Source organism: Boleophthalmus pectinirostris, unplaced genomic scaffold (assembly GCF_026225935.1).
Source record: "Boleophthalmus pectinirostris isolate CB_2022bp ecotype Guang Dong unplaced genomic scaffold, ASM2622593v1 HiC_scaffold_2, whole genome shotgun sequence".
NCBI lineage: Eukaryota > Metazoa > Chordata > Actinopteri > Gobiiformes > Gobiidae > Boleophthalmus > Boleophthalmus pectinirostris.
The window spans coordinates 26,985,626-27,002,287 of record NW_026571152.1 but is presented as its reverse complement, the minus strand read 5'-3'; the positions used below and the strand labels follow the sequence as shown (position 1 = coordinate 27,002,287).

General features: G+C 37.9%; 1 protein-coding gene across 2 annotated transcripts in view; it reads right to left on the bottom strand.

The window, feature by feature from the left end:
* Window positions 1–16,662, bottom strand: part of gnao1a (guanine nucleotide binding protein (G protein), alpha activating activity polypeptide O, a) — a 93,707-nt gene that overhangs the window by 16,564 nt on the left and 60,481 nt on the right. Inside the window, exons 4-7 of one of the 2 annotated variants that reach the window (XM_020935209.2) lie at window positions 14,698–14,858; window positions 8,326–8,454; window positions 6,869–6,998; window positions 9–162 (exon numbers count right to left, since the gene is read on the bottom strand). In XM_020935209.2, the coding sequence (XP_020790868.1) occupies window positions 9–162; window positions 6,869–6,998; window positions 8,326–8,454; window positions 14,698–14,858 (574 nt within the window). The remainder of the gene's footprint in view (window positions 1–8; window positions 163–6,868; window positions 6,999–8,325; window positions 8,455–14,697; window positions 14,859–16,662) is intronic. The other variant, XM_020935210.2, reaches the window with a different exon arrangement.

The window sequence follows — 16,662 nt, the reverse complement described above, 5'->3', positions numbered from 1 at the left end:
GTTTATACCAGTATACTCGGGGAAGCAGATGGACAGAGGAGACTTTGTGATCTTGTTCTCAAACAGGTCCTTCTTGTTGAGGAAGAGGATGATGGAGGTGTCCTTAAACCACTTGTTGTTACAGATGGAGTCAAAGAGCTTCAGAGACTCGTGCATGCGGTTCTGTGATGGAAAAGGCAGAAATCAGTGTCCTCAAGATACGCTGTAGATAAGAAAATACTTCAATAAGGGATAGTTCCATGATTCATTTGTTTAGAAGATGATTGAGAAAGGTGCACTGCCCAATATTTCTGGTGGAGGGTCTGCTCCTTATTTGTCTCCCTGGAGATGTCACTGCTTTCCCTGCAATGTTCCATGGTATGACATTAAACATATACATCTAGCAGTTATTAATTATGATTTCTATTGCACAGAAATACAATAAATCATTCTGTGAATCTGGGCGACTCTAAACAGATCTGAATTGCAGTGTAGCGTAGTGCTGTTATCTGCTTCACTCCCTCTTGATAAATAGGTTTAATAGGTACTGTGGAACATTCTAGATAAAAAAATAACATTTCCATGGAGGTAAGGTGGCGGACCCTCCACTAGAAATCAGAATTTACTTAATATTGGCCAGACTCCAGCTCAAACTCGTAAAATAAAGGATAATCAAGCACAAATTATAATCAATAAGAAACCAATGATCATAATGACAATAAAATTAAATCAAACAAAGCATAAATAAAATATGATCCAGTTAAAAGATGGCATGTTTCCTGTTTATTTGTAGTTCAGTGGATGTGTGTATTAAGAGTTATTAGTACACAGCATGCTGCCAGTGAGGAGTATAAGCCATGCACTTTGAACAGCTGTGAGCCACGTCCCATGTTTTAAACCCACAAACTACTGGTAACTTGTAATTACTCTGCGATTTACGTAGCAGCATGGAAACACTTTAACTGGAGTTTAGACTTTAAACTGCTGTTATTGTGGTAAGTCATCTCAACATGGGACTTTTTAATAGTCACTGAACAGGATTTTTTTCATAAACAGTTCTACAGTTTTAATGCTGCTCATATTTATATTTATATATTTACTTGTATATATACATTTTATAATTATTCCTTATTTGACACCAGTCTCTTGCTATTTTTGCTACTTATTTAGAATTTATTATTACTATTATTACATTTTTGCTCTTATTTATTATATTTATTGTGATGTGTGAGCTACTGTATCAAAATAATTTCCCTTGTGGATCAATAAAGTTTGTCTAAGTCTTCAGTTTCAAGTAAATTAAGTTTCAATGTCATCAGCCACATGCTGAAAATTACAAATTAGCTCATAATCAGAATCCATTCAATATACCTCCTTATAATTGTAAAGCAGATTCTTTGTTGATCATTCACTTACAGTAGATAAAAAAAGAAAAGAACATGCAAAAGCAGTCATACAGCACATAAACCTACGGGGAGTGTCCATACCTGCCTGTGGGTGGAGCATCTGCAGTGGATCTGACTGCTGATTGGTTAGAGAAGACAGTCGGAGGCGAGAGTGACAGGAGGAGCGCAAGGAGCCAGAGATGCTGCAGGGTAGAGCTTAGAGCGTGAACAGGAAATGCAGGGAGGACCCGGGTTACACCATAGACCCATTGCCCTTATGAATGTGCGTGTGTGCTGTAACCTGTATAAAGAGCTGTCAAATGAAGCTCACGATGCTACAAGTTATACAAGCAAATTTCGAGCCTTGTCCATATTAGGAATAGGAATTTATGAACGGATAAAAAGGCAAAATAAAATCACCACAATCATGTAGAGCGGGTTAATACAGACATTTTCATACCAAAATGACAAGGCTCACTACTACAAAGAAAGGGGTGACAATTTCTCAATGTAAACTTAATTGGAAACTCTCGATGGAGCCACAAGCAACTTCACGAACACTTCCTATTTGGAACGCAGCGGCAAGCGGGTTAGCTGTGGTAATTTATATATTATATACAGTCTATGGTGTGTGCCCTTCCCATGTGTGTGTGTCTGTGTGTGTGCATGTCCGCGTGTGTTTGCATGTGTGTGTGTGTGTGTGCGTACTTCTAAAAAACACATGTCAACCCCTGATCCCAAAGTACACGGACAGTACAGAGCTGCAGAGAAGTGTCAAGTGAAAGACTGTACAGAGAGAGAAAAACATGATGCAAGCAGTCTGTGAATATAAAGAGAGTTATAAAAGAATAACTGTGTGCATTTTGTGCCCTGTTTAGGCAAAGCTGTACTTCGACTTCAGCGGCTCTTATGTCTTCATCTTATTTTTCTCATGTCATGTGCCAAAACAAAACAGATGCAACAGGAACAATAGCCTGTTTTTCCCCTTTACTGTACCACATTATGATCACAGACAATGTTCTCAGTATTCAGATAAGGATTTGCATATTCAAACTGTCTCCACATTTCCATTATTAGTCACATGCAAAACATTTTTGCTGGTATTGACACTTTCCAGTGACATCATGCTGGGGGTGTTATACATGTATGTGTATTGTTGAAATGTTTAGAAGTCATTATGGTGACTCAACACACACATTAGCAAACACGGCCAAAAAGTTTTAAGAATGTCTGAAAACTCAAAAAGAAACACACAATTGATTTAAATAACACATTTTCAGGAGTCTGTGATAAATACGAGCGTTCATGGTCATATTTAGGTGTTTGATTTTCAACAAAAAAGGTGAGAGCGACTAACTGAAAAACTGTTGGCTAAAGCTAGTGACTGTCATTTGATGTCTGACAGACTTGTTTAGCAGCACAAATCATCTCACCGGTTGTAGTTCCAGCTAAATCAGCTCTTTCTGCTCAAATCGTGTTAAATTAAATCTCAGATTAAAGTCTAATTTGAGTAACAGAGCTTTAGACAGAGCACTGCCTACAGTTAGCGTCACACCTCCAGGGAATATTCATGACATCAGCTGCAAAGTATCAATAACGTGTCTTAACTTAAAAAGTAAACCTTGTAATATATATTGACTGTTGGAGGAATATTATCAGCTGCTTTGACATTGCTTCTGGGGGAAGTGGTCATATGAGTTTTTATATCTCAGTCAATACAAACCCAGTTATGGTTTCGACTAAATGGACCTGGTGTGTGCTATATATAAAGCATGAGAAATCCATTAAAGTAGATCTAATCACCTGACGCCACACACTGTAATATGTATATTTGTTCTAGTGATACTTTGCAGGACATCAAGCTGGGGGCGTTTTACATGTATCTCTATTGGCAGACTGTTCATCAGTTACCACGTTGACACAATGCAAGCACTAGCAAACACAGCCATAAATGTTTTAAGACAGCCTGAAAAAAATACAAAATAGATTTTAATTTTAATTCCATGTGCTCCAGTGATGTCAAAATTGTACTTTTTAAATGTTTCTGCTCTCCCTTGTACATCTTTGGTGCAACTACATGAAAAAGAGTTTGCAGAGTTTGACAGTGGCCTATAATGAGTCTTTGACAATATTACTGAAAGTGCGGAGGTTTTGTATCGCCAGTGAAATGTTTGTAAATTGTGGTGTGAGACCCTGTGTTGTCACGATGACATGTTATATTTATTCATTTATATGTAGAGCAATGAATCTGAGCAATCAAATCATTCAAGCTCTAGTGTATCATGTGAGGAGCTCTGTCAGATTCACCTCTAAGCTGTGTAGAGCTGTGGCGCTCTTGTCTGTACTCATTATAACTTGCACTGTATATTTAAATTTTTTATTCTTACCATTTTTTTATACTAAGAACCAGATATTATGTGTTCTTAATAAAGATTGCATTTAAACAACACGTTTTCAGGAGCCTGTGATGAATACGAGCATTCACAGTTAAGGTGTTTGATTTACAACAGAAAAGGTGAAAGTAACTAACTAACCAACTGTTGCTTAATGCTGGCAAGCTTGTGACTGTAATTTTAAGTGAAAGAGACTTGCTGAAGCGCACAAATCAGCTCACCTGTTGTGGTTCCAAACAAGTCAGCTCTTTCTGGTCAGTTTGTGTTAAAACAAAGCTCATATTAAATGTAACTTGAATAGGGTGACCAGACGTCCCTATTTACCCGGGACAGTCCCAGTTTTGAGCCCTGTGTCCCCTGTGTCAGCAGATTTATCTAAAACCAGTAATTTGTCCCAGTTTTACACAAGAAATGTCCCAGGTGTCCCTATTTTTGACCAATTTGTTTCCTAACAACAGTAAAGAGAGGCATAAATTGTCATTTTAGGTCAAATGCAGTTTTACTATTACCAACCACCTCAAACCAGGGCTGTCCCAGTTTTTTATTTTGATAATCTGGTCACCCTAAACTTGAGTAACAGAGCTTTTAAAAGAGTAGTACTTTCAGTTTGCGTCACAACCCTGGAGAATGTTGATGACGTTAACTGCAAAGTATTATTGTTCTATAATCACTTTTAATAATAATAAAAAAAGGACTGAGGTCTGTTACCACAAAGTGTTAGTGAGATAGCACAATTTCTGGCAGCGTAATTAAATCTAGTGCAATAATCCACCCAAAAGAGGGAGGAGTATAATTATTAGCACTAAAGAGAGGGGGTGTTCATTTCCAAGCTGAACGTGCACTGCTCTCACTTTGCCAACAGCGCTGCACAGGAGACAGGTCTGGTGGCACTGATAGAGGACGTGGGAGCCTTTCAGAAACATTTGGTTGTTTGTCGGGTAATTAAAACTCCCACATTTGTGTTTGCTCGTTTACAAATGTTACAGTTTATTTGATTGTGTCTCAGAGGAAAACTAGGGCTACAGCTGATGCTATGGGGGCAGAGAGGAGTAGGGCTAATGCAGTAATAGGCTTTGTATAAATGCATTGGTCCACATGAGGACAGTTTGTTTAAAGGGCCCATATTACACTGTTTTCTGATCTGTGTTGTAATGTTGTTTCCTCATCACAAACATATTTGGAGTTGTCAGATGAAGAAAAGAGGTAGAGCGCTTCACTGGGTCACAAAAAAAGTTAAAAATAGCAGTAGAGGTGCTTTACGAGGATTAAACTAGTAATCTTAAGTTACCCTTAAGGAAAAATGTAAAAGTGGTCAAGGTACAAACCAGAGACACTACTGAATATATTATCTTTTATTACATGAAAAGGACGCCAACGCATTTTGATCAGCAAGGTCTTCTTCTTTATGCCCTGACGAAGACCATCTTGCTGGCCGAAATGCGCTGGTGTCCCTTCATGTAATAAAGGACTTAAATTTTTCAGTTGGAGTGCCTCGGGTTTGTACATTGCCCACTTTTACATTTTTCAGTAAGGGTAACTTACTTAAGATACCTGGAGTTGTGTTTTGTTTCACACAGATCCAGCATATTTAGGCTGAGTTTTTTCTCAAACAGTCTCTAACACTCTGTTCCACCTTATGAGGTCATGTGGGAATCCAGGAAGTGTGCTTTAACCTCTATACACCTTTACTAAAATCATTTGGATCATTTCAGTCCTGGTAGCTGTTAACGTCACAAGGTGGTACATCAGCTTTGGACATGTATCCAGTCTAATAATAAAGATTACTCAAACATGTGTGAATTAAACAAAACACAAGTCTCGGTATGTTTTTGATGAGTTAACAACATTCTATCATGGCTTAAGCTCATAAGAGTAAATTTTGAGTAATATAGGACCTTTAAGATCTTTCTCCTGTGCAGTAGTGTTGCACAAATATGCATACAGGTGAACTGCCTGACAGCTACAGATACATTTCCTGGTGTAGCCTGTGTAGTGCAGCTCATGTGGGGGTGTGCTATGATGGATCTCTCCTCTCCTTATGTGACGCTCCTGTGGTGCTCCCAGCTCAGAGGGGTGTGTGATGACATCTGCATAAATAGAGCAGCTCCTGATCACTATTTCCCAGTCCAAACTCCCACAGGACATGTTCAACACTTAAAAATAGCACCACACACTATATTGTTCTTTTTCATCCACCTGATCACCAGAGGGCGATGCTTAAAACAACCAGGATTCATTGTGTTTTAAGGCCTTAGTAGAGTGGTTTCATTGGACTGTTTTGTTAACAGTAATGGAGCTCAACAGTGACCGCCTGCTCTAGTTCCAAAAGCATATTTTCCATTCATTTTTCCCCTAGACTTTTCAAATATCCATAACGTAGCCATTTTAAGCACATTTAAGACGCAAGATTCAGCCAACTGCTTTAATAACATAGCAGTTTATAAAGTTTCAAAAACAAAACAAAATAAATATAGGTCTTGTGGTCATTACTTTAGTTACCACATAGCTGATTATGCCTCACCAAGCTTTCAAACGTTTAATAGTATTATTTCTTTGGAAAGTCAATGGGAACTTACTTCCCGCACCAAGGGCTGGGCGCTGACTGTTGAGCTCCATGTTCTATTAATAATTTGCTTGACAATTTGCAAATAGCAAACAGAAATGATTTTGTATTATTTAAGAAGTGTTTCTGATTTGCATGATATACATCTGCTTTTTGACTGTTTCTGGAAGGAGGTATGCAAAGTTTCTAATCTAAGGGAAAGATCATGAGCTACAAAAACTGAATAGACAAATGCATCACAAGCTTTGGTTTCCTAGTTTCCAAATACATGTTTTTTTCTTTTGCATTACACTATCTTGTCTTTTAATATGCATTGTCCCTTTACTAAATAAATAAAAATACAACCCAAGTGAAAAGATTGTGTCTGACATTGACACCTTCATGTACCAAGTGAATATGTGAAAAAACAGCTCCATACCATTCTCATATACATGTTTTATAGCTGGTTACATCTGTGCAAATGCAACACCTAGTCCACATTTTGAAAGACCTCAGGATGTTACTTATTCAAAAATGGAGAAAAGGGGGCAGTCTGTAGGTGCACCTACCGTGGTCTCATCCTCGTGCAGCACCTGGTCATATCCACTGAGCGCCACACAGAAAATAATGGCTGTCACATCCTCAAAACAGTGGATCCACTTCTTCCTCTCTGACCTCTGACCTCCCACGTCAAACAGCCTGGAGACGAAAGGAACACAGATGGAAAAATGTATTATTTTAACGAAAGCCATCGCAAGAAAAAGGTTCTAATGTAAAGGTTTTTTGTATTATTATTTTACAAATTCAGAAACAACTTTAGTGTAAATGCTACTCTTGAAGGACATGTATTTTCTGGTGGTCCTGCTTATCTCCATGGAAATGTTCTCGTTTTGTCTGGAAAGTCCTGGTGTGCCATTAAACGTATCTTGCATTTACCCAATAAGACGGGTTTTTATTGACCTAAAAACTTGAATTCTTGCTGTGAGTTGGCATGTCTCTCCACAAATCTGACATGCACTGTGCTGTCAACTGCTGTCTCTGCAGAGATAATTAAGTGTAATGCCATACTGTGAAACATCCCAACAACATGGAACAAAGATTCTTGAACTTAAAATAGGAAATTAAAACTTATTTTGCTTGAACTGAGAAAAAACCTACCTAGATATAGATAGATTTCGTTTGAATATTTGTAGCCTAACTTCCACATTTAGAATATAGTGCTTTAAAACAGGAGTATATGTGATGGACGGTTAATGGACTACACCCTGTACAGGAACACAGCAGCCTCCCACACACTGCCTCGCGGCCAGTAATAGCAAAAGAGCTGACAATATTTAGGCCTTCAAAAAGAGAAGAGCCAAGTATACCACCTTCTCAGCTGTGAAAGCAAGAGACTGGGACACACTACCCCTCTGTGAAATTCCTATGTACCGCACACATGAAAGCAATGAGAAATGCCCGCTGCCAAGTACGTGGTAATAATTGGAAGTGAATTCATAGTCCTAGCTTCATGTAAAAGGTATCCTCCATGGCATAGTCATATTACTAGGCCTGTCACAGTAACTAATTTTGGAGACACAATAACAATAACACAAGATAATCCTTGTAAACCAATTTTAAATAGACAGTATCATTAAAAGGACTAAGCTGCAACAAATACATAACAGAATGAACCAATAATTAGATAGATAGATAATAAGTTTATTTATCCCAAAGGAAATCAATTTTTCAGGCAGCACGGTGATTCATAATAACAATAACATCCGTAATTCAATTTACAGAGATGCGTTGTGTAGCTGTATGGTGTGTGGAGTTATAATTTTGAGAATTAAGTCAGCTCAAATAGTATTGTATTAAAACAAAACCACCCCAAATCACTCCACTTTTACAAAGAAGATACATTTTGAGCCCCAAAAGATATTGTTGTATATTGAACGATAAGCTGATATAGTAATTATTGTGACAGGCCTATGTGTTACCTTTTGAATGGACATGAGTAAGATGGACAGATGGGTTTGTCACTCACCTGAAGTGGAGGTTTTTGAAGGTAAAGTGTGTCTCGACGATTCCTGTGGTCTTGACTCGGGTCCTCAGGATGTCCTGCTCTGTGGGCTGGTAATCGGCCGCTCCAATTCGATCTAGACTGTCTAGGTAGCTGCACAGACACAGATATAACAGAGATACACTGTTCAGAGCACTGGCAGGGAGTTTAAACTAAATAAACATGAGATTATCTGTGAACACTTCAAATCTGGCCTTTTACTGTTCTGTGTTATGACTCTTTGAAACAGTTTTATTGTTTGTATTGCATATAGTTGAGATATATTTTTATTACTTTATTCCTATATTTTATTCTATTTTTACTTGCACATATACATGCATATAACAATGCCTTATTTGACATCAGTGTCTTGCTATTTTTGGTACTTATTTAGAATTTATTATTACCATTAATGTCCCTTGTGGATCAATAAAGTTTGTTTAAGTCTAAGTCTAAGTTTTGTATTTTATAATTTATCTCTGTGTCACCTGTCTATTGGGACAACAAATGGAAATTTTAAATTTTTGCTATAATCTCTCACATTTACACTGTAAATACAAATGTTAATATGCATTGTCCCTATTAAATATATAAGTAAATAAACTCAAGTAAAACATATGTCTAATATCTATGGCAAAGATGAAGACACAACCATTACAAGAAAACAAAAGAGTCACTGCTGTTGGTTTTTTGGTCATAAAGTTAAGATAAATAATATAATCAAATGGACACTGCTTAGATCAGAGGGGTAATTTTACTTTACATAAGGGCATTTACTGACATCTTGTGGTTTAAGTATTTGACCGTAGTCCTTTACTCATCTTAAAGGTATACTTGTTATGAAACACTCCTAATCTTTTGGTTTAGGGCAGTATTCATTGGCTGGTGTGGCCATAGTTGGAGAAAAAAAAAAGCATTTCTGCAATACCATTTGGTTCCACAAGAATATATCATGATCATTTTGTACAGTAAGGGGTGAAAATTACATTCTTAATCTCTTGATGCTGAAACCAAATCAGTCTGAATACAACCTCAGAGATTCAGCTGCCGGTGAGAACAAAGGGGTGACTAAAGTACTTTATGAGTCCAATGTACAACTGGAGAGAGGCATTCTATCTGTCGACCTCACAATCAAGCAACTCATAGACTCTTAATTGTTCAATGATGGAATAATAGTGACAATTTTCAGTGTCAATCAGTTGAATGTTTAAAATAAATACCAGATACTTTAAAAACAGCGTAGATTCCACCATGTAGTAACGGTCAAGACATTTACACAGTAAAGATATGTAAGTAAAATGCATTCATTTTATCAAGATGAACACCTGAAAAAGGAGTATGTTATCAAAGTGTGGATGAATTGGTTCAGATGAACCGTGTGAGTTTACAGAGGGCAGAAACCCTGCCAGTCCTGATTCTTGTCACTTCCCTACAGCGATTGGCAGAGTAACTTCGAGATGCAATACTACCACCAGCTGAGATCAAGCAAAGTCAGCCCCAAGACCAAGTAGATCAGCAGGATAATACTGGAGATGTCCACATATCTTCAACTTAAAATATATTTGCTAAAGTGAGATATTTTTAGAATACACAGAACCCTCAGAAAACTCAAAAATGGTCCTTTCACATAATAAGAATTGGTGGCAATTGGTGCTGAAAGCTAAAATCTCATATTACATTCACAATTGCATATAGTTCCTAAAAGAGAAGCTAATGTGAACCCATGCTTTCAGACAGCAAATACATAATGAACACAACTATCCCAATAACACAAAACAAAAATACTGACAACGCTAGTTGAGACAAGAATAACAAATTAGACCCGTATAACCTTTCCCTCATCTGAGCTCATAGGCTCCCTTATGTTTGATGCTTTCACTGTGTATCAGTTACTGGAAAAACAGTAGGCAAAGCTAGTGTTATTTTGCATAAGGGCCTGTTGTCTCTCTAGGAGGGGCATGCAAAAGAAATAACTGACATGTGACCATTCCCATGGAGCTGATTTACACATGCTGTGCTATCTGTGAAGAGAGACAGAATTAGCTGCTTGCTCAATCTGTGGATTAATACTGGTCCCCAATGCCTGCTTGTCTGAAGTCCCCACTGGTGCAGTCGAAAAGATTACCACAACGAGGTACAAACACAGACATCACATCGGCATCAAGGTGATAATGGAAATCATGCACAGGGCTGTTCTCAGCACAGACCAGTAAAACACAAGGGCTGTAAACATGAAAAATCCATAATTTAAATAGTAATAAATATTGGCAGGGTAAATCTGGATACACTGAGGACTTTATGTGGTGATGAGCCCTTATATAAGATTTACCTCCAAATGAAATACAACTGTGAAAAGAGCTCATTAATACAAGTGCATTGGTTCTTCTTGACTCCTCTCACATTCAATCACGACATCAAGAACAATTAAATTCTTTCTCCACAATGTCAGATATATTATACTAGATATATGACAACAGAGGCAGCAGGGATGTTTCAGCAGGCTATGTACCACCACTCTCGGTGTAATTATATTATGGGTGTAAAAAATTTGTGCCACAAAACCTAACTTGAATCTTACATTTTGAAAACCATAAGTAGTTCAAATTAACATGCATGATATACAAAATGGACACCTCCACCACTAAGGGATAAACTTGAAGTCTACTGTTGGTGCAGTCACTAGGTCTGTGGTTAGAGGTGATTGTGAGGTGCCCTGTGAAGCTCAACAGTGGCTGCCTGCTCAGTACCAGAAATACATTTCCATTAATTTTTCCCATAGACTGTAGACAGGAAAAATTCTATTAAGAGTTCAAAGGCATTGCAGAGGCTAACCAGCTATACTAATATTCATAACATGGTTTCTCCAAAAAGCATATTTAAAATGCAAGATCCAGAGAAATGCTTTAATAATTAGTGGTTTATAACATTTTAGAAAAATAGTTTAAATACAGTTATAGATCTTGTAGTCATTACTCATGTTTTGGAAAGTCTAAGAAATTTTCCTCCAGAATCAGGGGTCACTGTTGAGCTCCACAGATATACTGTCCAGTGACTACAGTTGAAAATTTGGTGTGCAGCTAAAACAAATGAATGAAAGTAAAATGAAACTAAATGAAACTAAAATTAATGTGCACATTTTCCTGTTCAAATAAAACATTAAAAATGAATTGGTCACGCTGGAACCTTGACCAAAAATAGCCCAGTCTTTGCGATGGTTAAACGTTAATTAACGTTGCATTTTAATTGCTGGCTATTGTTGGCCACACTTATTTAACTAAACTACAAAGATACAGTATGTAGATCTTAAGAACATACAATGCAGCTGCCTAATCCTAATAGAAGGTTAGAGGTATTTATTTCCAAGTAAGATTTTGTATTGGAACTTCCTGTATGTAATTATCCTTTCTACTGAGTCACACTGCCAAAACTAATAGACCATTTCAAGTGCTCTACAACCCTGCATCAAGACAAACAAGTGTACAGTAAAAGCAGCAGGAGGGACCAAGCCATGTTGGTGTGAAAAGGCTTTACTGTGTTAAGTCCTATGACATTAAGCCTGCAATTCAACGTGTAATTTTGATCATAAAGTTAAAACATGATACATATAAATCATGTCTATAAGCCACTGAAATGCACCACTTTACTAAGAACTGCTTTCATCATTATACAGTATAATATGCTAAATTAGCCACTTCTTACTAGTCTAAGAGCCATTTTTTGTTATAATCACCAAAGAACATCCCATTATGAAATTGTATTGATTGTCTGCTTCCTTTAGAAAGGGTGAATGGAGGAGTGTAGAAAGTGAAGTATGTTTTCACGTGCTTGTCCCCTGAGAGGTCAGCTCCTCCACCGTCTCATTTCACGCTGTTGCTGGGTGACTAACAGTTAAGATGTCTGCTCCACTGTTATGCTCTGATATTTACAGCTGGCTCTTGTCATATCCATATGATGCAACATGTCTATTAAATGATGTGGTACAGTAGCACAGTTAGGTTAAATCAGTAGCCACTGAAGTTATGTAAAAGAAAAATCACTATGCACAGTGAGGAAGAAACTTGGGGGCAAAAAGAAAGAAGGCATCATATTGTCAGTCCCTGTAGGTGCCGTCTGCTGTCATCTTCATCTTCATTACAGAGCTCCAATATTTTGGAGACTATTATGTAACCAGAAATAACTTTGGCTTTGTGTACTTCGAGGAGTTTCCACAAATGTGCATAACATCTACAGTGTGGTGTCATGTGGTGAGATCTGACTTTTCAAAAGACATTATAAAGTTGTGGTAAAATACGCACCAAGAACTAATTATTATGAGTGAGTGAGAGAGAGAGTAAATTTGAAATGACATTTTGATGTGGTTGAAGGATTGTGTGTAAACAGGGTGTGATTTAATACTGTCTATAAAGGTCAGGGCCAAAGTGGTGGGATGTAAATTAGAGCCACAGCATGTGCATTGTGTTAAATAGGTCAGTGTGTAGGGCAAAGAGGTGGCTTCAGGCTGCACTTGTTACTGAACAAATACATTCAAAAACACATCTCATGCCTGTGTGAACACATTATACTTTACTGAAAGCCTTAATGTTACCTGCCACCAACATCCAGACAGGCAAACATCCCCATAAGACCAGCTACTTTTATTACTGCTAAAAGACTTTAAGAAAGGAAACATAAACCACTGTGGTTTGATCACGTGATTGGTGTCCTATGATTTCATTGGTCGGTTAGTCTGTTCTGCTCCACAGGCCATCACATAATAGGAAGTATGCATCAATCTTTAATGTGACATTTACCACAGACACACAAACTACTATATCCAAGCACACACAGAACAGAGAGCTGCTGAGGGTAATTGACCACATGGTTAACAGTTTCACTTATAAACAAGTATCCATCAAAGATTACACATTAAGTACTATAGTTTATAGAAGACAACAAAAATAGCTTCCCATAATTCATTATAAGGGTTTTAAAGTGGTAGTGTTATAGGTCATCAAAAAAAAAAAAAAAAAAAAAAAGATCCCGTATTCTTCACAGTACTGCAGACAGCTCACTCTATAATATTATAGAATGATCAAATTGAGTGAGTGAGGCCAATTTCGACTAATCTGGCTTCCCTTAATGTGGTCCTGCACTATACGAATGACTAACTAATGTAGCCAATTACCCCAGTGAGCTGGAGCGAGCAGGGCACTGAAGCTTTTTGTGACCTTTTCCTGGATGAACATTATGAGTCAATAACTCATTAACATAAACATACAGCCCAGGTCCTTCAGAGAAGAACACAAAACCATACACAGCTCCGCATCATCTCTCTCTGTGCCACTGGATGTCATTTAGCAGGATGTATGGAGAACCATTACAGAAGCTACATGCAAACTGTGGCACTTGAGGCAACGACTCTGCCCTCCATCCACACTCAAGCACTCAGCATAAATCACAGCTACAGCTCGTATGGTGATTGACGGCTCTCTGTAATCGCCGCTGTATGATCGTGTTTAGGAGATTATAAATAAATGGCAGAGAGTCTGAGAGTTGCATGTTTCTTTCAGAGGCGATTAGGCCAAGGGGGGTAATGGCATGTTCATTGATCAAGTCTGTGCACTCTGGACATGTGGAGTAACCTGTACATACACACACACTCCTGTTTGTGCTGAGTCAGGGGCATATAACAGAATAGGTGCTCTCCAGTGGAAGGACATAATTGGCTCATTGCCTCTCATTGCACTATCCACAATCCCCATTCTGTCACAATCCAAAATCAATAATGAACTATAAAATAGACATAATGTATATTAAAATAATCTGAACGTTTATGAAAATATGTATAATGAGATACTGTATGTTTGAGATATGATGTGGTCATGATAACAATGATAATTACTAGTAGGCCCTATAACATGAAAAAAAAAAGACAAATAATGTTTTCTGAGGGTTGTTGTGATTGTAATTTTTGTGCCATTGAAGCTCTACTTACTTTTTTTAACTTTAAGTGGCTGTGCCAGAGAGAACCTGAGTAGTTGAGCTGACTCCAGTAAGATGCTCTTAAGGTAGAAATAAGTCTGCTGTGTGCTGTCTGAATCTAATTATAAAATGTTTTATTGAACCAGAAGGTGCGCTGTTAGAATGCTAGTTGTTTTTAGAAGTAATGTGTCGGTAAAACTCCACTCTGGTCTTAGGATGCTTGGAATGCATATGGTAACTGATGAATAACATTTGGTTGCTACACTGCTACAAAAAGTAGTTGAGTTTCCATTTTTTGAAGACAATAAAAATCAGGTCCAGCACCTTTACATAGGATGATGCCCCATAGATTGGTACGGAAATGTGCCTGTACCAGTGATCCTGTGTGTTACGTACTACTGCGCGGAGTCGTTGAGCTGGTACTCGCGGGCACGGCTGAAGCACTCCTGGATGCCCGAGTCTGCCCACAGACGCATCATGGCGGACAGCAGCTCCGCAGAGTACGGCTCTGTGTCCTCCATACGACTGACCACATCACACACCATCTTCGCATCCGCCTGGAAAACAAAACACAAGGGCGCAGGGTTAGTAGATCAAGAGGTCTTCACATCGTTGTATAACTTCCAATTATTGTGCTAATATCCCAGGCTAATGTTGTAGCATTGGTGTAATTACTGCAAACATCATTAACATAAAGAGTCTGTATAGGCCAGGTATATAAACTCATGCTTGTTAATTAGTTGTAATGCAATAGAGCTAATCATTTCTCACAATTATGATAATAATAGTCTAAACTACTTCCTAATTAATGGATTTTCTTTAGTTAATCAAAACCTACGTATGTTTTTGTGTTCCTTATTTCCACTGTTGCATCCAGAAACCTTTACTATGACTCACTGAACAAACATTTTAAGTTTTGGATCAATGTTTAAAGGTGCGCTAAAGGTGTAACTATGTAACTTTATAGTTGTGGGTCCATCACCTGCTTGTATTTATGGATCTGTCATTGCTCTGTGGAATGTTCCACAGTATGACATTAAACAGCTGTACTTTACATTTTACACTAGTTTTATAGCTCAAAAATACAGAGAAAAACAGCTGGGCTGACTGAGCAGGATTGCCTGTCCACAGATCTGACCTCTAACTTGGTCTGGTTTGGTCTCCATAATGATAGAAAGGTTTAATGCCATACTGTGAAACATTTCATACAAAGCAATAACATCTCCATGGGGAAAATGCATTTGACGGACTCTCCATCAGAAAAGTTACATAATGTGCCTTTAAATACACGGCAACAACTTTATTTATAGGAATCTAAATTAAAACAGCAAAATTCTTACTTGCTAGTTATGTTTTATAAAGCTTGATACTGATACATGAGATTCCCAATCACCATACTGTATTGTTTGTGCCCTGGTTAACTCTCAAAAGTGTTTTCTTCACAGTTATAACAATAACTGCTGGATGGGGAAATGACCTGGCCTAACACACCATTTAATTTGTTATTAATAAGTAAAGAATTAATAGTGGAGGATGAAATTAAAAGGGATTGAAGGCTAGGGAAAAAATAAGATATAAAGTGTGTCTTCACAGCAAGTCTTTAAAAAGCCCATATTACACTATTTTCTGATCCCTTTTCTAATGTAGTTTCCTCATCACAAACAAACCTGGAGTTTTGTTTTGTTTCGTTTCATTCACACATTTAACACACAAAACATGTATATTTAGGGTGTTCCACCTTGTGATGTCATGTGGTAATCCAGGAAGTGCTCCACTGTGTTTTAAACTCCATACACCTTCACTAGAATCATTTGGGTAATTTCAGACCTGGTATTGCCAATCTCTAGCTGTTAATATGAAAACTACCACTGCATGACATCACAAGGTGGAAAAGAGCAATCTGAGCTTCTGAGTTGTAGACAGACTAATAATAAAGGATTACTCCAACATGTGTGAATGAAACAACACACAACTCCAGGTATGTTTTTATGACATGGCTTAAAGCTCACAAGAGTCAATTTTGAAAAAAACTTTAATAAGGCACTGCATCTATTTCAACAAAAACAAAGTCACACTATCGTGAATGCATCATTGTAGCTGACAGGTGATATATGGCATTTTAAACCCTACCTGCTCTCACTACAAGCAGCTCTATTCAGTGACAAAGCCAATGTGCCCCTGGGTATGACCACGTAGCGATGAGTAAAACCACGCAAGGCTCCACTCTCCACTGCATCTTTCTCCAGAGGCTAAACCCAGCCCCCACCCCATTCCTCCCAAACGCTCTTATGCTTATTGATTTCTGCTCCAAGAACTAGCATCCGGCAGCACATGATCACTCCTGCTTCATGTAACATTGCC